Source organism: Letharia columbiana, assembly GCF_014066305.1.
Source record: "Letharia columbiana isolate WasteWater2 chromosome Unknown Sc0000000_s0, whole genome shotgun sequence".
Lineage (NCBI taxonomy): Eukaryota > Fungi > Ascomycota > Lecanoromycetes > Lecanorales > Parmeliaceae > Letharia > Letharia columbiana.
In genome coordinates this window covers 655,108-680,105 of record NW_023501036.1, presented here as the reverse complement: position 1 = coordinate 680,105, position 24,998 = coordinate 655,108, and the positions used below count along the sequence as shown (strand labels likewise).

The window sequence follows — 24,998 nt, the reverse complement described above, 5'->3', positions numbered from 1 at the left end:
CCCAGGAAAGAGGTCTCGCTAGTGCACCTCATCTGCCTACAACATCCTTTTCTCAATGTGTTGCTTCTGCCCACGCTCTCTGAGAGTTGTTTGGAGCGTGGCACGTGAATGAAATACATCCATTGCCAAACCATTTGTTCAATCGAGACATATACGCACTGGTTGTTCTAGTCAAGACGGCGCTGATGGCCAATTTGTTGCTGAACCCAGCTCATCAATCACGTACCAAGACGTATCAAGAGCTGGCCCGTACGTGGATTTGTGCCTCAAACAGTTGGTGGAAGCCGCGGGCACGATAGAGTACAGGATACTCTACAAGTTTGCTGGAATGGCCATCGGCTACAGAATTGAGAAGAAAGCGACTACGAAGTTGTAGGGTTACGGAAAGATATCTCAAAGTCTGGAGTTTCGAAGCGAGACGAATCACTTCATTTACCACTCTTTTCTCTTAACTTCTAGATTTTACTACAACAACAATCGAGCCTGAATCTTTTGCATATAATGTCCCCACTAGATCTTCTCGCAATCCTCACGTCGCCGAAATTTCCACAATTCGACTCACAGTCATAAAGGTGGGGTTTTTATGTTCCCTTGAATCAGACACGTGTGCCTCATCACCCTTCCGATCCACCCCTCACATCTCCAACTCATCCGCAACAGTTCGAATCCCGAGGCACTGCCCTTCCTTCACCCTCGTTATTCCGCGACGACTGTTCGGCAAATCGGCAAATACATAGGCGAAATCTCCACTGCATTCATCAGCCCGGAGACAAACCCGCAAGAGACTCCCCTCCCCCGTTCAAGAAGAACACTCGAAGCTTCGCGCACAAGGAAGGGCTCAATGATGGCCTGCAAGGCTCTGAAATTCATCTGCTGGATTGAATCCGGGGTCGCCCTTTGACTTCCACTTGCCCCGTCATGACCGCGATCACCTTTCTCTTCTTCTTCCCACTCACTCACAAACCCGTTGCCATTTTCCCCAGGGTGGTTGGTTGATAGATACCCGAACGTACTTTCCCCACCCCAGACCTCCCATCAACGAAACTCATCGCCCTCTTTGACCGGCCCTTGCTCTCGCTGAGGCCGGCCTCCCCTGGGGTGGGGGCAGGGTTTCCGTTCTCGCCCTTCGGACGGGCGTGAGCGTCCGGGGTCTACCTGCACGTTTCGATGTTGCCGACGTAGCTGCAGATGGCGCAGGGTTCCGATACGGGCGATTGCGACGCTGTGATTGTGCAAGTCGGGTAGGGGAGGCGAGAGGTTGGGGGTGGATGAAGCGGTTCGTCGGGATTACCTACGGCTGGCGGTGCCTGCTCGGCGTTATAAATTTAGTGGGTATGGGCGTTCGTGGACGTCTACTGAACTGGGCGGCGCTGTCTCGGATGTGTGATCTCACAATTGGCCGTCCGGTGTGGGTATCCGCACCCGCTGACCAGTCCAAAACGTCACCTCATTTTGTAAAACTCGCAGTCTGGCCAACCACTGGAGACTCACTCGGTTCAAGGCCGTTATTATACAGCGTGGCCTCAAGCACCATCGTCCCCTCACCCAAATCATTCCTTAGTTGAATTGTAGATGATATCTCCAACCTAATCAGCACCAGCAACGCAATCAACGACTCCAACCCGACAAACTTCCGCCTTTCCTTCCCTTGGGGTGGAAAAGGATTATCGCGATGAGGGGGCTGCGAAAATTTTCAAATCGCATTTTCTACCATCTTTTTGAACTCGACAATGACAAGATTGATTACAAATTCTTCGATATAAAATGCACCTCGTAGCTAATACTATAAATCATAGAGTGAAATTTTGATTGACTCAGCTTCACATCTCGCCCTTGTTGCAATTTGTTACGCCCCCCCCCAACGCCGAACGCCGTTCCCCTTCTCTCTACAACATAACACTACTACTTGGGCACGTCATAAGTCGCTTCCAACGCATTGTAGTGCGAAAATAGCTTGTTAGGATCGTATTCATTCTTGAGCGCATTCAGCCGCGGCAGCTTGCGTTCAGTGTACCATCCCAGCTGCCCTTCGTCGCCGTGCCCGTAGTGGACGTAGACTTCGATGTTGCTGGTGCTAGCGCCACTCGTCGGGACGAAGAGACTGCGAGCGTCGCGGCCGACTTGGGATGCGGCGGTGGCGAAGGAGCTGTTTGGGAAGCCGACGTCGAGGAGGCTAAGGTTTGGGGAGACGGTCGTTAGTTCTTTGGTGGGAATGGGGGGGGGGGTGAGGAAAAAGGTGACCCACAAGCGTGCGACAGCGTTGCGGTATGGATAGGCGGTTGCGTCGTCGGGGACAGACTCGATGACCCGAGAGGCGTACATGTCGATTGCGAGGAATGCTTCGCGGAAGTCGGGGTACTGCGCGTAGACGGTGTCCATGTAGCTGACTGCGTCGATGAGGGTTGGTACGTCGATTTGGTAGAGATTCAGGCCCCAGACGCTGTGGAAATTTCCTTTGATGCAGGCGAGGGCGTCGATGCCGAATTTGGACGAGGTCTCGATGTCTTTCCACGGGATCATGGTGATGTTTTGGTCGAAAGGCCCGAGTTTTATTATTGGCTGGATGAGCGCCATGCCCTCTTCCAATGGGCCAGCGTAGATGAAGTTGGCGAAAAGATATGTCTGGAGGTAAAGTCAACGGGCACTTTTCGGCTGTAGGAGGTGGTTGGTTGATGACTTACGCCTCCAAATACCTCGTTGTAGGCGATTGCTATGTCTATTGAGAAGGCGTCCGGTAATTTGCCAGTATAAGACCGCGCGAACTCGTAGAGGGACGCGTTCTGACTGGCATGGAACCTAAAATCTGCGCTCATGGCTTGGCCATTGTTTGTGAAATTGTAGACTTGGAACGTGGCTGATGTGACGATGCCGAAATTGAAGCCCGCTCCTCGCATGCCCCACCACAGATCGGGATGGCTTGTCGCTGAAACATTGACTAGGGAGCCAGTACCTGTTACCATTCTGACCGATTGAAGAGCGTCGAGCTGTAAACCGTGCAAACCTCCGTAGGGTCCAACACCGCCGCCAAGTGAAGCTCCGACTAAGCCGACGCAGGAGCATGAGCCAACCTCTGTGAACAAACCTGTTAGAGCATAACGCCTGCACGGTGATAATGAGAAGAATAAAATCAATGGTGATTTACGTACGAAACTCTTTTCCAGCGTCGTACAACAGCCCTGTAATGTTGGCAAAGTGAACGGATCCGCCGACTGTCATGGTATTGGCGTCTTTGTCGATGAAGACGGTATTGAAATGGCCAAGGTCGATCTCGATTCCGTTCTCGACCGTATCCAGAGTTGCTGAGTAGCCGTGCCCGCCGCCCGTGCCGAGAAATGATATGTTTTGATGATAAGCATATTCGATCTGTTCCCAAAAATTGTTAGCGGCATCTGTTTGTATCATTTGTCCCGAATGGCTTGCTTGAGTCGAATAGACGGACAATTTTTTGGACATCAAGATCGGTAGTTGGTTTCACAGAAACAATATATGTTGGCGCGCTAAAGGCGTTCCATCTCTGGGTAGTCTCTAGCGTATAATTGCTCTCAGAGGGAAGGTAAACCTCAGATGTGTCCGACAGGTGGTTCCTGAAGTAGGAGGCTACTTCTGGACCTGTCTGAGCACACACTGTTGTAATGACGAAGAGAAGAGTAAAGATTGACGATGGGAAATTCATGGCTTCGCAAGACTTGATTGTGAAACTTAGTCCTCTCTAGTGAGGCGTGAGAGGGACACTGTTCTTTAAATCTCCAGCTTTCTTTTTTCCCCATGTCAGTTATGATCTCGATCCGGACACGCCACAGGCGAAACTCCCTGGCTATCTCCTGGACATAATCGGCAAAGGATTTGATGACGGCAAGACTCTAGGCCATTCTACTAGAGAATGTTCCTTGGTGAGTGGTAGATCATTAGAGTGGCAAGTCATTCAAAGGCTAAGTTGAGCCTCGGTCTCATCCACGCTCAAGATTCAGACTTTTTTGGGCAACCCAGCCTTCCATTGAAGTCCGAGCAATGGAATCCGAGCAATGGAGTCCGAGGATGAGCTATAAAAAGGGTGTGTGAGATCCTGATAGGTAAGGTGTGCGGCATCATAAGTATAGCAAGTCATTAGAAGGCTGAGTCTAGGCTCGGTCTCGTCTACGTCCACGGTTCATAGGAATATAGGTAGCTTATATTTCAATGAAATCCAGATATGAGCTGGCAAAAGGGTGCATGAGACCCTGATGGGTTAGTGCGGCGACGTCATAAGAGTAGCAAGTCATTAGAAGCTGAAATGGAGTCTCGATCTCTTCCGTGTTCCATGAACTGATTGGGTAATTTCGGCTTCAATGGAGGCCAAATGCAACATAGGAGCTGCAAAAAGGGTATGTGACAGGTTCAATGTTCCGATTCGGAGGTGGAAAGAGGACACATTCGGACTTCGGTAGATTTCAGTGCCTTAGTATCGGCAGGCCACTTTAACCCGATGCTAAAGATAGTGAGTGGTGGTATGACAGTCATCGGCCAATTCGGAGGAGAGAACTCGCTCCCACTTTGACTCGCGAACTTCTTGTACCTCCAATTGCTCCAAGACCTTCGGCTGTAATTGGATCCAATGATTCACCGTGTGGCGCACTCTCATATCTCTCGACATAGCCTACAATAATTCAGGCAGTCATACATACTCAGGTACTTGCGGCAAGGACTGCAGCCGATTGCCAAAACAGTGTGACTTGATGCGGGACCACAATCAAGGTGTCGGCATTATTTCGAATACCGCGAGCTCAATTCCAATCTGGTTGCAGCAAGTCAAAATGTCGCAGATGCATCTGCTAAGCTTGGAGCCCAGATTATGAACGATGGAAGAAGTCCGGTGAGGTGTATGTTGTTGGACTGTTGTTGGTTTCATACAAACACTGAAATCGCTATTAGCGTATGCACAAAGATCTGGAATCCTTGGCGCTGAGAAAATCGCACACACCCCACCAAGAACAGTAGTGAATAGCTTCATCTTCTTCATTATCATACTTTCATTATTACTACCTTCGTAACAACTGAAGTCGCTATATACCTTGCTTAGCCATTTCTTAGTGTTTCTGCTGATGATTTATATAGATCCCAGTTGACGTAGATAGCACACAATCGATCAAGCGAATGAGGGAGGGAAGGCCTGTAGGTATTGTGGGCGGAGAAAGAAATATCCCGATATCGCTAAGCGAGGTATATGGAGATTTCAATTGTTATGATTGATGAAGCTATTCACTACTGTTCTTGGTGGGGGTATGTGCGCGATTTCCTCAGCGCCAAGGATTCCGGACCTTTGTGCATACGCTAACAGCGAAATGTGCCCCCGCTAGTGGGATTCTCGGTACGTTAGTCTAAGGCCCGAATAGCGCACACTCAGATATTATCTCATACACCAATGGCAGCAAGGATGAAAGAAGAAGACACTGTGATCTTCGAGATTAGAGAAGCTGAGACTTGGGACAGTCTTCCAATTCGAGTATGAATAGAGTAAAGTGGTAAAGTGGTTCGACTCACAACAAGCCGGAGTTGCTCTCCCTGACTAGAAAAGATCGTCATGCTGTTGTTAGCCTAAATCACCTTCAGAATATCATGTCCGGTCCTTGTGTCGCTCTTGCTCGCTCCCTCCCCTCCCTCCCTCCCTCCCTCCCTCCCTCTCATCCTCCTCATCCTCTCTTTCCACCTTGCTCAAGAGACTCGACCCATGACGCACTAGATCTTTCTTACTCATTACCTATCCTCCTTTCTTTTGAGCTTTAGATACTATTGCCGATCGCCGTCGTCTCCTGTCAACTGAACTCACTCTGCTCACTCAAACCTACCTTCACCTACGTCCTCCCTTTAGACAATCGCCTGTTCCGAGTCCCCCATCTCCTAGTCGATCTCCGCAGCAATGTCTGCTGAAGTCGTCGGCCGCAAAGTCGGCAGCGTCGGCTACGGCCTTCTCGGTCAGCGTCCCCGGCACTTTCAGTCATTTCAATCACACTAATCTCTCTTCGCAGGACTGACCCCGCGCTCCGCTATGCAACCCGAAGAGCAATCCTTCGCCGCAATGCGCGCAGCTCTATCCGCGAACTGCAACCTCTGGGACGCCGGCGAATTCTATGGGCCGTCGCCTGATGTCAACTCTCTTACCCTGTTGAACAAGTACTACGCCAAGTATCCCGAGGACGCCGACAAAGTGGTACTGAATGTTAAGGGCGCACTCCAACCCAACTTCGTCCCCAATGGTAGCCCAGAATTTGTGAGACAGAGCGTGGAGCGTTGTGTGGAGATGCTGGGCGGGAAAGGCAAGATCGACATGTTTGAATGTGCACGTCGAGACCCGAATGTTCCGCTTGAGGCTACGTTAGCTACACTCGGGGAGCTAGTGAAGGAGGGCAAGATCGGTGGGGTCGCTCTGTCCGAGGTGAGTGCCAATACCATTCGTGCGGCGGCTAAAATCACGAAAATCGTGGCGGTGGAGGTCGAAATCTCCCTCTTTTCTACGGAACCCTTGTCCAACGGAATCGCCCAGGCATGCGCCGAGCTGAATATTCCAATTATTGCGTGAGTTAACCGAATGATCACACTGTTCGTAGCTGATATTCTATCGACAGCTACAGCCCAATTGGTCGTGGGATGTTGAGCGGCCAAATCAAATCCTTCGACGATATCCCCGAGAAGGACCATCGAAGGACGCTACCACGCTTCCAACCACCGAACTTCGAAAACAACATGAAACTTGTCAAGCAACTTGAGGTTATGGCCCAAAAGAAGAAATGTACTTCAGCCCAGCTCGCCCTTGCCTGGGTCGTGAATCTGTCGGAAAACAAAGGGATGCCCACAATCATTCCCATCCCAGGAGCTAGGACTGTCGACCACGCCATCGAGAATGGGAAAGCAAGCGAGGTGGAGCTGACCGAGGAGGAAATGGCGGAGATTGACCACGTGCTTGCAACTTGCGAGGTGGCGGGTGACAGATACCACCCGGCTGGCATGAAGTCGCTCAATGGCTAGAATCCCAACCTTCCCCTGGTCGGAGGTTTTTTGAAGGCTGTAGCCTTTCTCCGGCTACGGATTCGCTGAATTTGATGTCAATTCATTGCCTCATTGCTCATTGGTCTGCCAATGGTCAGAGATCTGCTGCTTCTTTCCGTTCTCTTGAAGCTGGCGGGAATTCACATCGCATCGCTAGGTAGGTAGTGACAAAGGTCAGATAGCTTACAGGAGCCGCCTCTGCAATCAGGAATGCATCAACAAGGTTCCGAGCTGCAGCTAGAAAATAATACATCATGGGTCGGCCCCTCTGATGAACTGATTATGCACGTCGTCCAAAAAGGAGATCCAAATACTATGACAACCCTCCTGGCGCGCAATTTTCTCGTGGAATTCAGGGTTCACGCCGGTATCAACCCCGCAATCCAGCTGAATGAACGGCGGAGGTTGGAGAGGGTCCTAAGGTACTTAAGGTACTTAAGTAGGTAACCGGTACGGCTGTTGGAAACTATTGACTTCCTCACCTCACGCCCGGACAACAGCATAAGGTAGTCGGGAAGTGGGAACCCAGTTCGAAGTGCATGCACCATATTCCTTAATCGGCGCCGAGTTTCGCAAAAAGCGCTAATGCAGGCTAGTCTGTAGGAAATCCGATGCAAACATCTCAGGTACACACGACGCAAGCGCAGGGCGATCTCTTGATTGAAGGTACATAAGGTGCTCCTTTCATGCTCGTAGCTTTCATTGTCATACCTTAAGCTCGTAGCGTGACAGACTGGACCCTGAATTTACTCTTGTTGATCAATATCAACATGCCATCTTCCTGCATGACCATTTTCTTCACACTTCTCAAACTTTTCAACGGGCCGATCATCATGGACACAGCAGAGTAAAGGCAAGCTGTTGCATCTTGAATCGACCGCTAGACCATGCAATTCTTTCCATTCCCTGTCAATCTTTTCCAAGTCTAGAACAACCTCATAAGATGCTAACAATGGCTTTTCTTCCTTTCCACATCTAGAGATATCTCACGAGGTGCTGACAGCGGCTCTTTGTGAATATCTAGTCTTATCACCACCAATGTAGGCGGGAAGCACGAGCTTGCTTGCGAGACATGACAGTACATACAAAGGGTAGGCGCGAGCGGCCAGACAGCGATGAGGGCATTGAAGGTGCTTTGATGTCTAGAATGTGCAGCGAGCTTGATTCTCTAGGTGTTGGGTCTGAGCGTTGTCACCATACGCTTTGAGTCGATTAAGCTCTGATCTGGTACTTTCATTGGTCCGTTGTGGATGTTCAAGCAAGGGGAAGCGGATGCAGATGCATGCACGAAATTTACGACAATTCATCCGTGTTTACTTATACGCCCAAGCTCGCTGCTGATTCTCTGGGCACCTCAAATCCTGCATCGCATATCCTGCGAGCTTGGTGGTTCGGACTTGTGGTTAGCCACGCAGAGCATTTGGGATAAATCACTTGGCTCAGCCTCCGTAGCCCAAAAGTCAAAAGAACAATTCCTGCCATAAATCAGGATGCAGCGCGGTCAGACTACAAAAGCAGAGCTTGCGTTGGGCTTGGCTTTGGATTTGTGGGATGGATCTCGACTTGATCAGGCTGTCCGAATCTCAAAGTTTGAGTTGAGTGAAGTCGACTTTATCTAGCACCCCCCCTCATCTGATCATCAAGACAGGAATTATTCTTGAGCAAGCCTGTGGGAGGCGGCCGGTGGCCTCGAGACAGACCACTTTCAATGCCGTCTGACGCTGCCGCTACTGAATCTCCATTCTCGAACCCTCGCGGAAGCAAGCGTGGAGCGTGCGATCGCTGTCGCGGCCAGAAACTCAGATGTCTGCGTGAGGATCAGAGCCAAGACTCCCATCAAGCCCCATGTGTGCGCTGCTTCAAAGCAGGCGCTACCTGTAGCTTTGGCACACCAAAGCGTGCTGGTAGACCTTCCACATCCCATGCTGCCTCTCCCCAGCAGCGGAGAGGGAATGGCGGCGGAATCCAAAAAGAAGGTGGGATGGCCTCGAGGCCTGCTCTCAATACACGCGGCCATAGTGGCTTTTCCGACAACCATGCAGATGGAGGGCAGAACCGCCGTGGACCTGGAGGGCGGGGCAGTGGTCGGTTGTTCGGAGAGAATACTGCAGACCAGGAGAGCGAAGGAGAGACCGAAGGTACGACCCTCGCACATGCACTGAGCCCTTCGTCCCTGCACGACACCTCGAGCATTTTGGGTGGAGACAACTTCGACTTTCCCGCGTTTTCCGCATCCTCGACTGCAACTTTGCCTTGGCCTGACGAAACATTGCCGTCCTTTTACAACAATGATGCCGGAGAAGCTTCGGGTTTCGACCCTTATGGTCCCAAGTACAGCTGGGCCTTCCATAGCTATCAAGCGCAGCCCATGGACATCCAAATACCAAGTGCTTCGCCAATGAGTAACGAAGAAAAGATCAGAGATGCGGCTGTCAATGCATATGAAACTCCTGCACAAACATACTCGACCAATTCACAGCTATTCGGAGCGTCAGATGAGGCAATGGATCTTGACTTGCCCAGTCAAAGCGCCCGTACAGCACCGTTCAACCCCACAGAGGCTCTGAATTCTCGACCGGATCGAGCTCAGGACTGGCATGGAGAAAGGGGGCGGGTTTCCGCCAGCTTTGGGATGAGCTCAACAGCTCAGTCCGCACCCTCTAAAGACTTGCCTGGAAAGGAAGCCGCGATCAGACCTAACAAAGAGAATCTCTCGGTGACGGAATTCCAACACCGGCGCATGCAGGAGCTTTCTGAATTAGCAATGGATTTGTATGCGCAATTGGCGGCCAACGATCCTAAGAATCATCAGCCTACGTCCAGCGCCACGGCGACTGCCTTCCAAGACCAATTGGTAGGCAGCGTCTTGAAGAGTTCCAACACCTTCTTGACGCTGCTGACTTCATTTTCCGAACCCACCGCTCCCTCCTCACTACCCTCTCGCCCTCCTCCTTCTACTCCTTTAATAAATCATAACGACTCTACCTGCAATTCTAGCGACAGCGGCACCTCACCCTCAGCTTCAGTTCTGGATCAGGACGACCCTGCCATGGACGAAGCGGTGCGACGTCCCCACCGCAGACTTTCCGCTGGCAGCTCTGACGACTCCAAGCCGCCTCCCACAATCGATATGACGACCGTCCTTCAGCTCCTCACCTGCTACATGCGCATCATCCACCTCCACAGCATCATGCACGCCCACATCCTTGACTACCTACTCGCCTTCCTCCCACCCGCCACCCGGCACGTCGATTCCGTCTCCCCCCGTCTTCCCAGGCATGCGGGTCGGAGGCGTCTCGTTGGATAGATTCGGCGCGTTTCAGGTCGAACTGGTGTTGCAGATCAGCATGCATGTGCTTGGCAAGGTTGAGTTGGCGTTGGGCGTGCCGCAGGAGTATAGGATCGGGGGGAGGAAAGGGGGCGGGAGGGGGGTGTTGGAGTCGAGTGTTAGTGGGGGGTTCGTGAAGTGTTTGATGAGGGAGGAGGCGGGGAGGGGGAAGAGGGTGGAGTGCATAATGGAGCGATTGGGGGATTTGAGGAGGGTGCTGAGGGAGGCTATGGATTTTTAGCGACGGCGTGGGGAGAAGGAAAGGTGTGGTTAGGGAGGACTTTTTCGTTCTTGCCTTTTTTTTTTTGGCTGGCTTTGGGCGTACGGCCCTTACCTACCTATTCCGCGTACAGCCCCAAGTCTATTAGTCTGCATGTAGCCCCGATCATCGAGTTGGCTTTTGACGAATGCTCATTCGATTGAGTAAAGCTTTACGCATGTAGGAAACGAGAAAGGAAGGGAGGAGGATGCGCTGGTATAGAAGTGTTGTTTCCTATCCTGATTAGACCAGATGAGATTTCAAACCTATAGACGCTATGAGAATGTCTCTCCCGCCCACAATTTTTTTTCTAAGAGAACGCACAAACACAACAACGTATCAAAGATGGAAAGAAAAAGGGAGAAACAAAACCAAAGAAACACCAACCCAATCCAAACCAACCCACACTCTCACCCACAAACCAAAAGCCCCACATCCTCCCCTCCCCCCCCCTCCCCCCCTCCCCACTCACACCCCCCCAACTCCCCAAACAAAAACTCATACCCAACCCCCACCCCCTCCCGCCACCCCACCCCCCCTCCCGGACCCCCAGATCGTGGACATGCCGCGCCCCCTCCACGGCCCCCAGCCCCCCCCTCACCCCCGCCTCCCGCATCGCCCGCGCGAAAGCGACCGCGGTGCCGAACGGCACGATCTCGTCCCCGGTCCCGTGGATCAGGAACGTCGGCGTGGCGTAGGTGCCGCGGCGGAGGTGGGAGAGCGGGGAGACGGCGGCGGGCGGGGGGGTGGTGCGGTCGGGGGGGGAGCGGATGCCGTTGAGGAGGAGGGGCAGGCCGTTGCCTTCTTTGAAGAGGGAGAGGACGAGCTCGGAGCGTGGGTCGCCTGGGCGTAGCCAGCCGAGGTGGCTGCTGTCGGTGGAGGTGGAGGTGGAGGTGGGGGTGGGGGTGTGTGGTGTAGGATGTTATCTGTAGGGGGAAGGGAGGAGGGTGTTAGTTTGGGTTTTGGGGGGTTGGTGGGTGTGAGGGAAGATGGGAGGGGGGGGGGGACAGGAAGGGAAGGGGGGTTCTGGGGGTGGGTTTGGGGGCGCTTTGTGGGAAGTCGAGGGAGAGAGGAGAGCGGGAGGGGGATAATTGTGGTAAGGGGGAACAGTATTGGTGGATAGTTGTTTATTGGAGAGCAATAGGTGCTTACTGGTTTCGTAGGCAGAGAGGAGATGATGTTGTCCATTGACAGCCGCCGCTCCGGGTACATTTCGGCCCGCCGGACATCGAGATCTGCGGGGGGCGGAGACTAGGAGTTAGCGGGGCTACGCTTTGTTGGAGTGGGGGAGACGGAGGTGGAAGGAAGGCATCATTTGACAACGCAAAGCAAAAGAGAGATAGAACGTGTAGATCGATCAACTTGCCTCCAGACTCAAAGTCGGTAGGACCATAGAAGCTCAAGATTGCCACTGGAGGCCTCAACCCTGCCTCTTTGCTCTTCCACGCCGTCGTCATGGCCAAATGCCCACCAGTCGACCACCCTATCACCACGATCCTCTTCTCATCCACCAGGATCCCTCTGCTTTTCACCACAGCTTGCAAGCCCGTCTGCAGCCACCCATACGCGTCGCGTACATCCGTGATAGGCCCGTCGATGAGGTTTATCTCTGGACAGAGCCGGTAGTCGATGCTGACGGGTAGCACGTTGTGGCGGAGGAGGCAGGCGGTCTGGAAGGGTCGGATTGCTTTTCTGGAAAGCGTCATGTGCCCGCCGCCGTGGATCATGAGTGCTAGGAAGCGGAGATATGAGTCAGCAGGGATGATATCAGGGGGCAGTGTGGCGCTGGTTGGGAGATGAGTGTGTACCGACAGGCATGGCTTTTGCAGAAGCCTGGGCGGGCAGGTAGATGTCTGCCTCGATCTGAGTGTCTTCGACCTCTTTATACACAACCGTCTGCACGCTGGGCTGTCTCTCTTCGCCACGGAGGGGTGCAGTCACCTTTGGGTCATTGGATGCCACCAGCAGTCGCTGCGTGTTGGATTCTGGACTCGGGCCCTGCGAAAACGATATCCTGCTGAAGCCGGCCTGTTCGAAGGACCGTACCCATGACTCTGGCGGCTGCAGGGGGTAGGTTGACCCGTCGTTGGCGAGCCACCAGCCATCCAGCAGCCCGAAGACGATGTCGTACCAGTCGACCAGCTGCGTCACTTCTGAGAGCACCATGAAGCCTTGCGCGTTCAAAAGGCTCTTCAGCCTGCTGATTGTTTTGGTCTTGTTCGTCGTCGCGTGCACGCAGTTGGTGCCGATGACAATGTCGTATGTATCTTTGAGCGAGGCGGGCATATCGCTTTCCAGATTCAAGGACTGGAATTCCATCCAGGGGTACCTTGCAAATTTGGCTTTGGCGCCTTTTACGAGCGAGGGCGAGATGTCGGTGAATTTGTAGGAGACGGGTACCCTGCTCGATTGTAACACTTCCGCGAGTCGCGTCGTTGTGCCGCCGAAGCCGGCGCCTACTTCGAGGATTCGGATGGGCGTGTCGCTGGATGCAGTGCTACTGGAGGTCACCACGGTGCGAAGGAAGGTCACTAGTTGTTCCGTTAGGGTGGACAGCATCGGCGAGGCGCAGTAGTAGTCTTCCATAACTTTCTGGGCTGCGGCACCGCGGAACATAAGGGTTATGGGGTCGGTCTTGCCGGCAAGACAGTCGGCTAGCTTTGGGCCTGTCAGGGCCATGAGTCGAGCTTCGCCAGCGTACGGGGGGAATTGTGCAAGGAATTGATTATGGAGTTCTTGAGATGGCGCGGATGGTGTCCTTCTGCTACCGCGGATGAGGTCTGACCCCTCCCTGGTCAAGACGTCATGCTTCTCGAGGATTTCGAGCAGTCGATTCATCACCTTCTTATGTTTCGGCTGATGGGTAATCGAGGGAACTTGCTGGCCTTGTGGAATCTGACCAATGTCTGAACCTAGAGCTTGAAAGGCCTCGCAGATGTAAGCCAGCAGGAGTTCGTCTTGCTTTGGAGCTACTTCAGTCCAGTAATTTAGGAACCCACATTTGGCAGCCGCTTTCTCGAAAAACGACTCGCACTGGACCAGCGCTTCCATAGGGCTCCCTAGTTCGACCACTTTGCCCTGACTCTTCACGGCAGAAAAACTCTTATCAAAGCCGCTTGATTCATCTCGGCCTACTTGGTTTGTTGGCTTTGTGACCGTTGCTAGCGAAGAAGATGCCTCCTGGGGTGCGCCTCCTACTCCGAGGAAGTCCAGGATATCCTTCACGGTCGAATCCAGGGTAAACCTGTCGTCTTCGATTTCAATTTCGAATGCGTCCTCGAGATCGCCCTTGAGCTCAACGGCGGAGAGTGAATCGATACCGAGTTCTTGAAGGGTGGCTTTGCCGTTGATGGAGGCGATGGGGGCTCCTGAGGTATCGGAAAGTAATTTCAAAGCGACTTGGTGGCCTTGCGTGTTCTGTGGGCTACCGTTGACGTTGGACGAGGACGATGGTGAGGTTGAAAATTGAATAGGAATTGCAGCCTGAGGCCCTGAGTCATCGGAAGGATGCAAAATCGCTTTCTTGGTCGAGGAGAAAGGAACAAGGAGTTCCGAGAGGGTTCCGTAGCTGCTTTCAAGGAGATCTTCGGCTACGACCTCCTTGCCAAATTGTGCCTGGAGTTCTTCTGCCAGCTCAACGGCGGCCAGAGAGTCCACGCCTAGGTCCGCCATGCTGGCATCGTGCGCTATCTCTGCTGGAGAAAGCCCTGTATAGGTAGCGATGATTTTCCGCAGGCTCATTTCAGCGCCATCATCGACTGCCTCCGGTGTTGCGAGTCCATCATTGCTTTCGACTGATGTTGCCGTGCTGCTGTTGTCAATGTCCGTCGGGGTCTCGGTTCCTTCAACGGATGTTGCCGTGGATGACGTTACGGGGGACTTGACCGGTCCGTGTGGGAGACAAATCTTTCCCACGGCAGTCCCTTGGGACGGCTTTGCGTTGGCAGAATCTAAAAACCTCTCGAGCTTCGAGATTAAGAGCTTGGTGAATTGTGCCCCTGTGATTATCATCGCCAGGGCCCCTTCGCGTGTCATGACGAAGACATCCCCTGCTGCTTTGCCCTCACCCGTGCTTGTGTACTTCGTGTAGACAGTCCAGGATTTGCGATTGTGGAAGTCGCAGGCTGAGGACATCGAGACGCGTTCGACTCCTGTGGCGACGAAGACGTCTTCGCTGGTCACCAGGGCGCTGCTGTTGATGAGGAGGCCCACGACCTGGATAAATGTGTCTATAGCTATGGTGTCGCAGTATTGAGTTACTGTGCTCTCGTCAAGACCAAACTGGGCTTCGTCAGGAAGGTCGATGTTGGCTATTGCCTCGGCCTTGTCTAGTGTGATGTGCGAAATACCGTGGAGGAAGTCGGCGTAGTGGACCACCTGGGAGAATAATCCATAGGCCCGGTTGGACATTAGCTTCTCGGTGTTCGGCTTACTCTCCAGCTCATAGATTCTGTCAGCGATGAGTCTCTCATATGTTCTGAAATCAGGCTGCGGGTTCAGCACAATTCTGCCCTTTGCATGCGTTGAGCATTTCGACTTTGAGTCGCGTTTTGAAGAACTTTTGATCACGAAGTTCCATGCTTGCGAGTCGTTGCACTTTTCGAGTGTCAAGGAAGCTTCTCGAGCCAGGTCGACACCCAGAGCTGCCTGAAAGGACACGTCGAGGAAGCTAAGAGTGCCGGCTTCCGTAAATCCTTGGAGCAGCTGCACGCCCATTGCTGCGCACTCCATGTACATTGACGCCGGACATAGTGGTCTCTGTCGAACTGCATGGCCAGATACAATCTTGGTGAAACGTTTTGTTCCCAAGCCAATGTCGAATTCTCTGGAGCGCTCGTTCTTGCTCGCACCTTTCGCAACGTTCACCAGTCTCAATGGCGCTTCTGGTTCTTGGATCTTCTCTACAATTGTCGTCTTCTCGACCACGGCATTCTTCTGTGCCTCAACGGCCCGATCGATGTTCTTGAGCCAGTGGGCTGTTGGCTGGAATTGATACGGTGGGAGCCAGATTTGCTTGAAGGCATTCCTTCTTGACGGGAGGAAGTTCCAGTACAATACTGGAATCCCTTCGCGCCAGAAGTTCATTGTCACGTTGGACAACAACGTCATAGGCGCCTGAGAATCTGACATCTTGATAGCTTGTAGAGAATGATCATCTGGCGCGGTCAAGGCTCTTTTGATCATTGGGATGATCGGTGAGTCCATCCCAGCCTCCAGCCAGATGCAGGGACCAAGACGTTCTTCAATTCTCCGAACAGCGTCTGAGAAATGTACGGGTTCTCGCGCGTGTTGAGAAGGTCTTGTCGCTGACATGTGGTTACTCGGCTCTGCAGTACAGGTTTCCAGGTGAATTTCCGGCTTAGAGTAGGTCAGTGATATCGAGACCTGGTCGAGATCATCGAGAATGCCTTGTGTGAACTTTGAGTGGAATCCATGGGTCACATCAAGCCGCTGGCTTCGGATGCCGGAGAAGCGCGGGTCCGCGTTTAACAGGCTTTCGGTTCGATCAATGGCGAGAGAACTGCCGACCACGACCTGAATTGATGGAGCATTGTAGCATGCAAATTCGAGTTCTGGCTCTGTTGAACCGGCGTTGATAGTGGTGATCACGCCTTGCACAGTGTCGCGGCTGCTGTGGATCACAAGCATGGTCCCCCTGTCTGGACCCCATTTGGTTACCATCAACGATGCCCGAGAAGCGATGAGCTTGAGGCCATCCCGAAGTGAGAGGACACCTGAGACTACCATGGCCGTCAGCTCGCCAAAGCTGTGGCCAACAATAGCCTCTACCTGGAGACCAGCGTCGATCCAGCACTTGGCGCATGCGTATTGCATGGCGAAGGTGCCGCATTGCAGCGTTACCACATCTGTCAGCGGCTCTGATTGGAATATCGAGGGCAGGAGTGTGGGAAACCCCAGGTCTGTAACGATCTTGTCGCATTCATCGACGTAGTCCTTCAGACGTGGGTGAGACTCGTACAGGCTTTTCTCCATGTTCACGGTTTTCTTGGTTTGCCCTCCAAAAGCTAGGACAACCCGCTTTGGCGTTTGTGGCACCTCGAAAGAGATTTGAGCCTCCTTTTTGAGACTTTGTACCAGATCGTTGATGTCGGACGTGCAGGTGACGAAGATTTGACGGTGAAGCTTGCGTCGCTTGCTGAGTGTAAATGCCACATCGCCCAAATTGGGCTTTGGCGTTATCTTTTGGAGGTATTGACCCAGACTTTCGACATTTGCGTACAGACTTTCTTGAGACGCTGCGCTTACGATTAATGGGTATGTTGATTCGGCTTCAGCTGTGGTGAACTGCTTGGAGACTTCTGTCTTTTGTGGAGGCCCTTCGCAACAGATCATGGCGCAATTACTTCCTGCTGCTCCGTAACTGTTCACACAGGCCGCCAATAAGTCGGCCTCCCATCGAGTAAGTTTTGAGGCAATGCTCATTTTGTCCACTCCTAAATCAGGGATCTTAGGATTCAGAGATTTGTGGCTGGCCTGGGGTGGGATGCTGGCCTTGTTGATCATGGCGAGAATCTTGAGCAGACTGGCTACACCTGCTGCGGTCTCTGCATGGCCGATGTTGCCTTTGAGAGAGCCAACGTTCAGCAGGTCGGTTCTGTCTTGTCCCCCAAACACCTCGCGGATACTAGCTATCTCTAACGGATCTCCGGCTTGTGTACCTGTCCCGTGAGCCTCGACATAGGAGACTTGGTCTGGTTTCATGCCGGCTTGGCGCAAGACGGTCTGATATAATTTCTTTTGTGCGGGAGAATGCGGAATTGTGATGGAGGAAGACAGTCCACCCTGATTAGTCGCTATGCCGGGGATGACACCGAGAATCTGATCGCCATCTGCCAATGCTTGGTTGAGAAGCTTTAGGACGACCAGCCCTCCACCTTCGGAACGACAGTAGCCATCTGCAGCTTGATCAAATGGTTTACATTGGCCTGTAGGGCTCAAGAATCCGGCTTTGGCCAGATCCAGGAAGTTGTTTATCCCGCTCATAATATTAACGCCTCCTGCAAGAGCCATGGTACATTCGCCTATTTGAATAGCCTTACAGGCTCGATTAATGGCAACGAGAGACGACGAGCAAGCCGTATCCAACACTTCAGAGGGACCGCTCCAGCCAAAGTAGTAGCTAATTCTACCACACAGGAAAGCTCTGATTGTTCCCGTCGACGTGTATGCTGTTGGTGGATGAGCGTTTGTGTTGTCGAGATATTCCGCGAAGCTGGCGCCTATGAAACAACCAACAGAATCTCCTGATTCGCGCCGATGTGAGCCCAGGTAGCCGCTTGATTCCATGGCTTGATAGGCAAGTTCGAGGAGTACGCGTTGTTGGGGATCCATATTCAATGCTTCTTTGGGGTTGGTGCGAAAGAACGTATGGTCAAACTTCTCTACTTGGTCAACAAAGTTGCCGTAGAATTTGCGCTTATCAGTAAATTTGCGGTCTTGAGATGCGCGGAAGCTCCCATGCAGATCGAATCTGTCCGTGGGGACTTCTGTATGTTGTGAACTACCGCTGGAAATGAGATCCCAGAGCTCCTCCATGCTGTTAGCTCCTGGTAGTCGACATGAGGCACCCGTGATGGCAACAGCATCTGTCGGGTAAGAATAACCACCTTCCAATCTGTTTGTTCGAACTTTATGCATGGTTTCGGCTATGAGAGACTGCACATCCACCTTTGTGATCTGGAGCTGAAGCTTATGGAATGGGGATAGCGGAATGCAGTCCCCAATTCCAAATGTCGCAAACGTGTGACTTCGACGTCCGGACAAATCAAGGTCCTTGGCCAACTCTGTGAGGAGTGTATACCATTCGCACCGTGACGCGAGGATTACGTTGACTGTTTCGTGTGTGAGCGACCCTCTTGTGATCAGATCGCCCGTCTTGTTGGACCTCACGCAAGCCTGCAAGTTGCTGGCGTCAGGAAGCCGAAGGATCTCGGTCCTGTCGCACAGCTGACAAAGTTCATAGGCAAGTTCAAAGTTCTCGGGGTTGTGCACTTTGCCTCGGATAAACATTTCTTGCACGAGCAGACCCTGCTCTCGTGCGTAAGATTGTAGCTTGAGGAGGACTGGCACTGGGCCGACGATGCTGATTGTTTTCGGATCTGTGACTGCCGATATGTATGACTGCGCGCACTTGTCAGAAAGCCTGCTTTGTGATGAGAGCTAGGAGACAAGCGGGCATTCGAGGAGCTCACCCCGGGAAATTTTTCGATCAATTCATCTCCCTGGCCGACTCGTTTCGTGCGAACAACAATGGTCGTTGCTCCGGGCACGGATTCATCGTCTCCGAGTTCACCGTAAGCCCCAATTGCGAGCGCGATTCGCGCTGCTCTTGCCGCGTTCTCTACAACCTCAGCTTCGGTTTTAGAACAAGCAATTGCAATGGCTGGTAGTAGGCCTCCGCAATACCCCTGGATGCCGCCCCCTGTTCGGAGCTGCGCCATAAATTGGGAGTGTGACATCCCATGGAGCTCCAGATACTGAAAATATTGGCATATCTGGATGACGACAAGCAGCGGAAGCGATAGGATCCCGGACATGCAGTTGGCGATTTGGGATGACTTTCCTGTGGCGAACCATTCTGATAGATTCTGAATGTATCGGGGCCCTTGGCCCAGATCGGCAATGTCCTGTCGTTCGTTGGCGAGGATAGTCCAGACGTCTTTAAGGTCAAGCATTCGTTGCACAAATGGTTCGAGGTACTCGCTGTGGCGGAGGAAGGAGTGTACTTCGTTGAGATAGCTCTCCCCAGGAGCCTTGCTTTGCGGACAGAATACCGCTACTGAGGCCATTGGGTGGCCGTTTGGGTTGGCCGACATCGCCAGCGTTAACGGGTTGTTGAAACAAAATTGAAAGTATTGGGATGTTGTTGTGCCGGTTGGTGGAGACTGGGCGGCCATCGATTCGCAGCTATCTACACTTATGTACTGCTTCTTCCGAAGCGTTAGTACAGTACCAAGACCCTTTGCACCGATTTCGGTGGTTCGTCGGGCTTTGGACCTGCGTCTGGCATGATTGTCGGTACAGATTAAGTCTGCAGAACCTTCGGAAGCACAAAGACAATGGTACCTTCGGCTTCGTTTTCGGTGCAAAAGTTTTCGTGCACCCTGCATCAGGGTTCGGTGGGTTTAGCGCATAATGCATGTCCTTCGGAGGTTGGCTTGGGACGTTGGTAAGATCCGAATGCCCCTTCCATGGTGGAATTACAATCAATACCTCGCGAGAAGTATCAATTCTCTGCGACTTACTTCATCTTTTTGACTGTTCGCCTGGATTACAATACCTAGTGAGAGTGGTCTCCAAACATTTCAAAGGACCCCTTTTTTGGACTGCGCTTCTACAGGAGTGGGTCAAATTGGATCATATTAGAGAGGCTCGGTAATAGCTTGAACACAAGCGCATGTGTGACTTGGTTGAAGATTAAGACTGCGACGTTGTTTCGCGAATCATCACCGACCAAAGCGATTAGTTGGAGTGTGTAGTGTAGCATTTGCACAACGGTTCGTTTTCTCTGATCTCTATGCTCTAGCGATGATGCTCAATACGAGCCAGATTTGACAAAATGTTGACACTCTCTAATATGTCTTCTCCGTTGGCGATTTCGGCCAGCCAATTTATGAGCACTACCGGTGCCATCTTGGTCCTTGTAGGTATCTACGCAATATATTGACCACCGCAGACAAAGCTGAGTTGCATCTTTAGTACTATGTCGTCTCCGCCATCTACAACATCTACTTCCACCCGTTGTCCAAGTACCCAGGACCAAAGATGACAGCAATTTCACGCTTGCCCCTCATCTACTCTACAATAACGGGGAACACATGGCGATTCACTGGCAAACTACATGCGCAATACGGGACGATTATTCGCATCGCTCCAGACGAGATCGCCACTACATCTTCTGGCGCGTGGAAGGACATATACACGTCGAAGCCACTTTTGCCAAAGGATCCATTTAGCCAGACACCACCCATGAACGGAGCTGAATCCCTCTTCACCGCTGCAGGGGAAACGCACCAACGGATTCGAAAAACCTTTATTAACGCCTTTTCTGACAGAGCATTGAAGGACCAAACCCCAATCATCGACTCTTATGCCAATCTCTTGATGACAAGACTTCACAGGGAGATTGGCAAAAGCCCCGAAAGGCAAAGTTGACATGGCAAAGTTTTACGGATACGTGACTCTGGACATCATCGCAGATCTTACGTTTGGGGAATCCTTCTATGGTTTAGAGGGCGACAATGAGCACTCCTGGATACTGGGCTTCTTCCTCGGCGCAAAGTTTGGCTCGGTGAGAAACAGCCTGAGCCGCTTCCATCCCATCGACAAGATTTTCGGATGGATATTCCTTCGGTTGACGGCGAAGAACAGGGCGCGCAGCTGGCAAGTCGCAACGGACAAGATCTCGCGTCGATTGGATATGGGGGATTTGGGTCCGTCGAGATCGGATTTCATCACGCCTGTTGTTGGGAGGCTGGACGAGACGCAGCAGAAGGGTATTACAAGGAAAGAGCTGAACACAAACGCACTTGCCGTCGTCATTGCTGGGTGCCAATTGACTACTGTGGCATTGGCCACGTCCACTTATCTTTTGATGCGCTACCCCGAGACTTTGAAGCAACTTACAAAAGAGGTCCGGGAGAGCTTTGAGTCAGAGGCCGGCATCACAGTTCTTTCCACTATGAATCTACCATATCTCACGGCTGTTATCAATGAAACCCTACGCATCCATCATCCCACGCCGATCAATCTTCCGAGAGTTATCCCTCCAGAAGGCCAAACGATTGATGGCCATTGGATTCCGGGAGGGGTCAGTGCCTCCTCTGTCTTGCATCGATTTTCTAGCTGTATCCGTAGAAGACATATAGCCGCTGACCTGCGCCTAGAATATCATCGGCGTAAATTTGCAAAACATCCAGAACGATCCCAACAACTGGGTAGAGCCTCGCGTTTTCCATCCTGAAAGATTCCTGCCCGAAACCGATTCGAGATACCGGAAACGTTTCGATAAGGATGATAAACAGGCTTTCCAGCCGTTTTCGGTGGGTGGGCGGAATTGTATGGGTGGGAAGTAAGTCTGCGAAGAGACGTCTTGCAGCGCAAACCCTTTTCCTTTCATTCTCGCGCTCTTAATGAACTAATTCTCGATGGCAGGGTCTTCCTCGCAGAGGCACGAATGATTCTCTCAAAGATGGTCTGGAACTTTGATCTTGAGATGGCTGATCCTAGTGATGGGAACTGGATGGATCAGAAGGCTTACCTCGTCTTTGAGCCCAAGGCGTTGATGGTCAAGCTGAAGGCGAAGGCTTTAGTGTAGGATTGCGGTGGCAAAGCCAGTATTCAACATATCGGCTGAAGCTGCTGGTTTCATGCCCTTCAGTCTTCAATAAAAGCTGCGACCGATGCGTGGTCATAAACTCAAAGCTGGTGTCAAAATTGTCGTCCTGAGATATGTGTTTCCAAAATTGAGCTTACGCTTGGTGATTTCAAATATGTAAGGTGTAGCCTGTCATCAGAAAATGCACTCTCAATATTGCTTATTTGATCCCTTCCAGAGACGTCGGCCAGATAATGCTTACCCAGACAACGGAGAAGATCAATCTGCCACACCAGTGCCCCTCAAGGGCGCCTATAGAACCTCCATGTCTGAACTACACCGCAGCAAAGTAGCGCACCACAATGCATCTCATCAATTTACAGACCCAACTCAGCTGCATCAGAGCTCCCGAGCATCGGATGGAAGATTACCCCCCTCGCTCTTCGGCGACCTTCACCAGCATACGGTCCTTGTCCCCAACAAGGTGGAATGTCGGCGTAATAGGCATGGAAGGTGCACGTATGCTAGACCTTCAGCTACAGCATGCTTGAAGCAACCGTTCGTCTCTTCCTGCCTTTCGCACCGTGCTTTCGGTACCGAGCATTGATCGACACGAAAGACAATTCGCCAATAGTAGAAGAGCAGGGCACCCACAAGACCTCTAATTGACGCAGACTCCAAATGATGCGCAGACCAAGCCAGTTGAGTTATGCCATTAGGCGTCGAATGCAATCGCGCACAAAGACCGAAAGCCGAAAATGTACGAAAATTGTTCGAGCCTTATGCAAGATAACGAAGACGATCTTGTTATTCGGAAGCGCTGTGTTGAAAGTCGGAGCGACATTAATCCACCGAAATATTTACTATCATGGCCGACTCCAAATCGGAGCCGAACATCGAATACGCATTATCAATCAATATGTATAGACTTTCTTCACATAACGCCACTCACACAGCATCACATCCAGCAGAGTCTTCACCTTGAATTGGCTTCTCCTTCCTTTTCTTTACCTGCGTTGCTCATCCACGCAAGGAGAGCGGATCCCAAGCCTCTCGGCCCTACCGTTACTGAATCTGCAACACCATGCCTGCCCTCGATCTTCTCATCGCCTGGCCATTGACGGTCGTCGCTGCCTCCTTCGTCCTCTATGTCATCCTCCTCTACACCTACCGCCTCACTCTGCATCCACTCGCCAAATTCCCCGGCCCGCGTCTCGCAGCAATGACCCTCTGGTGCGAGTTCTACCATGATTTCTTCCGCGGCGGCCAATACATCTTCCGCATCCGTGACATGCACGCCAAATACGGCCACATCGTGCGCGTCTCCCCCGACGAACTGCACATCAACGACCCTTCTTTCCTTCCGGAGCTGATGCCCGCCGGCGGACGTCGCAGGGACAAGTACCCGCGCATGATACAGGTGTTTGGCTTCTCGCAGGCCGCGGGCGCCACGGCCGATCATGATTTGCACCGCACGCGGCGGGCTGCGATGTCGAAGATGTTCTCGAAGGAGTCGGTGAGGCGGCTGGAGCCCATTATGAGGACGAATTTGGACAAGTTGTTGGTTCGGTTGATGGAGTTCCAGGATGATGGCCGGGAGATCAGTCTGCTGCCCATGTTTGGGGCGTTTACTAATGATGTGATTTCCGAATATGCATATGGCTTCAGTTTGAATTGGGTGCAAGCACCACAGTTTAACAAGGTCTTCTTCGAAATGGTGAGTCGCAGACGATGTGGATTCGATTTCAATGGCTGAGAAGAATACAGATTGACGGCTTCCATGACCTTGGGCCTCTTGCGGTTCAGTTCAAGTGGTTTATGGGCCTCTTCGCCAGGCTGCCTCGGTGGCTCGTATTGAAAATAAACCCCGGATTCGGTACCTTTATTCGGTTCAGAATGGTAATCGCAGTGACTTGATTACTCAGGTGACAAAACTAAATCGTTTGCAGCAACTGTTAAGCAACATTGACAGAGTCTCAAAGTCCCACCACGAAGGGAAGGACAACAAAACGGTGTTCGACGAAATCTTAGATAGCAAATTATCAGAGCAGGATAAACAACCGCTCCGTTTGCTCCAGGAGGCTCAGAACTTCTCGATCGCAGGCACAGAAACCACGTCTTGGATTCTGAGTGTGCGCCCCACGGGAGAACGGCCCTCTTTATCTTGTGAGTGCTGATTTTAGTCCTAGATCATGACTGTCCATCTCCTGTCCACCCCCAGGGTCCTCGCAAAATTGAGAACCGAGCTTAAGGCTGCCCTCCCTAGTGTCTCCGCGCCATTGTCAATCAAGGATATCGAGCAGCTGCCATACCTCAGCGCTGTCATCACGGAGGGTCTCCGCATCGCACTAGGCACCAGCCAACGCCAAACGCGCATCAGCCCAAACGAAGTCATGACTTTTGACGACGGCAAGAGAAAGTGGCACATCCCTCCCGGCGTGAGTATCATCCCTCCACTTCCAACTCCTATACCCGCCAAGCTTAATACACGTACGTCCTGACCAGCGCTCCAGACCCCAGTCGGCATGGCTGCGCCCCTCATCCATCACAACCCGGACGTCTTTGCCGACCCCATGCAGTTCCGCCCGGAGCGCTTCATCGAGAATCCGCAGCTCAAGCGCTACCTGATCACGTTCTCGCAGGGTTCCAGGCAGTGTCTAGGGATGCAGCTGGCGTACACCGAGCTCTTTCTGTTGCTCTCGGAGATTTGGCGCCGGTTCGGCAGCAAGGAGGATCATGGGGAGGATGGCTGGTGGGAGTTGTTCGAGACGGATCGGAGCGATACCGACATGGCTTCTGATCGGTTCGTGCCGTATCCCAGGGCGGATAGTAAGGGGATTCGGATAAAGGTGCGCAAGTGAGGAGGATTGTGGAGTTGTCTGAGGCATCTCTTAGACTCTTAGTATCACCTAACCTTGCCCGAGGTAAGATCATCGGAGAACGGCTAGATTGAAAGGGTTTTGCCAAACACAGGACCTTGTAACGTAATGTATTAGCACTTTTCCAAACAGCCCCTACTTGGGAAGAATATATCGCTTTTATACAGGTTACGT

General features: G+C 52.2%; 7 protein-coding genes across 7 annotated transcripts; 5 read left to right on the top strand and 2 right to left on the bottom strand.

Moving 5' to 3' along the window:
- Window positions 1–1,902: 1,902 nt before the first annotated feature.
- On the bottom strand, window positions 1,903–3,453 carry HO173_000201 (uncharacterized protein; the record flags this gene model as incomplete). The annotated part of the gene is made up of 4 exons (XM_037302152.1): window positions 1,903–2,173; window positions 2,246–2,622; window positions 2,682–3,070; window positions 3,147–3,453. 4 exons carry the CDS (start codon window positions 3,451–3,453, stop codon window positions 1,903–1,905), a joined length of 1,344 nt encoding a protein of 447 aa, XP_037170731.1.
- A 2,440-nt stretch (window positions 3,454–5,893) lies between these two features.
- On the top strand, window positions 5,894–6,999 carry HO173_000200 (uncharacterized protein; the record flags this gene model as incomplete). The annotated part of the gene is made up of 3 exons (XM_037302151.1): window positions 5,894–5,948; window positions 6,003–6,549; window positions 6,600–6,999. 3 exons carry the CDS (start codon window positions 5,894–5,896, stop codon window positions 6,997–6,999), a joined length of 1,002 nt encoding a protein of 333 aa, XP_037170730.1.
- Window positions 7,000–8,510: 1,511 nt separating this feature from the next.
- On the top strand, window positions 8,511–10,327 carry HO173_000199 (uncharacterized protein; the record flags this gene model as incomplete). The annotated part of the gene is made up of 2 exons (XM_037302150.1): window positions 8,511–8,624; window positions 8,669–10,327. 2 exons carry the CDS (start codon window positions 8,511–8,513, stop codon window positions 10,325–10,327), a joined length of 1,773 nt encoding a protein of 590 aa, XP_037170729.1.
- Window positions 10,328–10,339: 12 nt separating this feature from the next.
- On the bottom strand, window positions 10,340–19,525 carry HO173_000198 (uncharacterized protein; the record flags this gene model as incomplete). Its single annotated transcript, XM_037302149.1, has 4 exons — window positions 10,340–10,349; window positions 11,760–12,339; window positions 12,416–18,749; window positions 18,821–19,525. 4 exons carry the CDS (start codon window positions 19,523–19,525, stop codon window positions 10,340–10,342), a joined length of 7,629 nt encoding a protein of 2,542 aa, XP_037170728.1.
- A 662-nt stretch (window positions 19,526–20,187) lies between these two features.
- HO173_000197 (uncharacterized protein) lies at window positions 20,188–20,783 on the top strand (the record flags this gene model as incomplete). Its single annotated transcript, XM_037302148.1, has 2 exons — window positions 20,188–20,271; window positions 20,328–20,783. The coding sequence occupies 2 exons, from the start codon at window positions 20,188–20,190 to the stop codon at window positions 20,781–20,783; spliced, it is 540 nt and encodes a 179-aa protein (XP_037170727.1).
- Window position 20,784: 1 nt separating this feature from the next.
- HO173_000196 (uncharacterized protein) lies at window positions 20,785–21,945 on the top strand (the record flags this gene model as incomplete). Its single annotated transcript, XM_037302147.1, has 3 exons — window positions 20,785–21,438; window positions 21,515–21,699; window positions 21,783–21,945. The coding sequence occupies 3 exons, from the start codon at window positions 20,785–20,787 to the stop codon at window positions 21,943–21,945; spliced, it is 1,002 nt and encodes a 333-aa protein (XP_037170726.1).
- Window positions 21,946–23,029: 1,084 nt separating this feature from the next.
- HO173_000195 (uncharacterized protein) lies at window positions 23,030–24,806 on the top strand (the record flags this gene model as incomplete). The annotated part of the gene is made up of 5 exons (XM_037302146.1): window positions 23,030–23,662; window positions 23,713–23,844; window positions 23,895–24,077; window positions 24,135–24,383; window positions 24,459–24,806. The coding sequence occupies 5 exons, from the start codon at window positions 23,030–23,032 to the stop codon at window positions 24,804–24,806; spliced, it is 1,545 nt and encodes a 514-aa protein (XP_037170725.1).
- Between the last annotated feature and the right edge of the window lie 192 nt (window positions 24,807–24,998).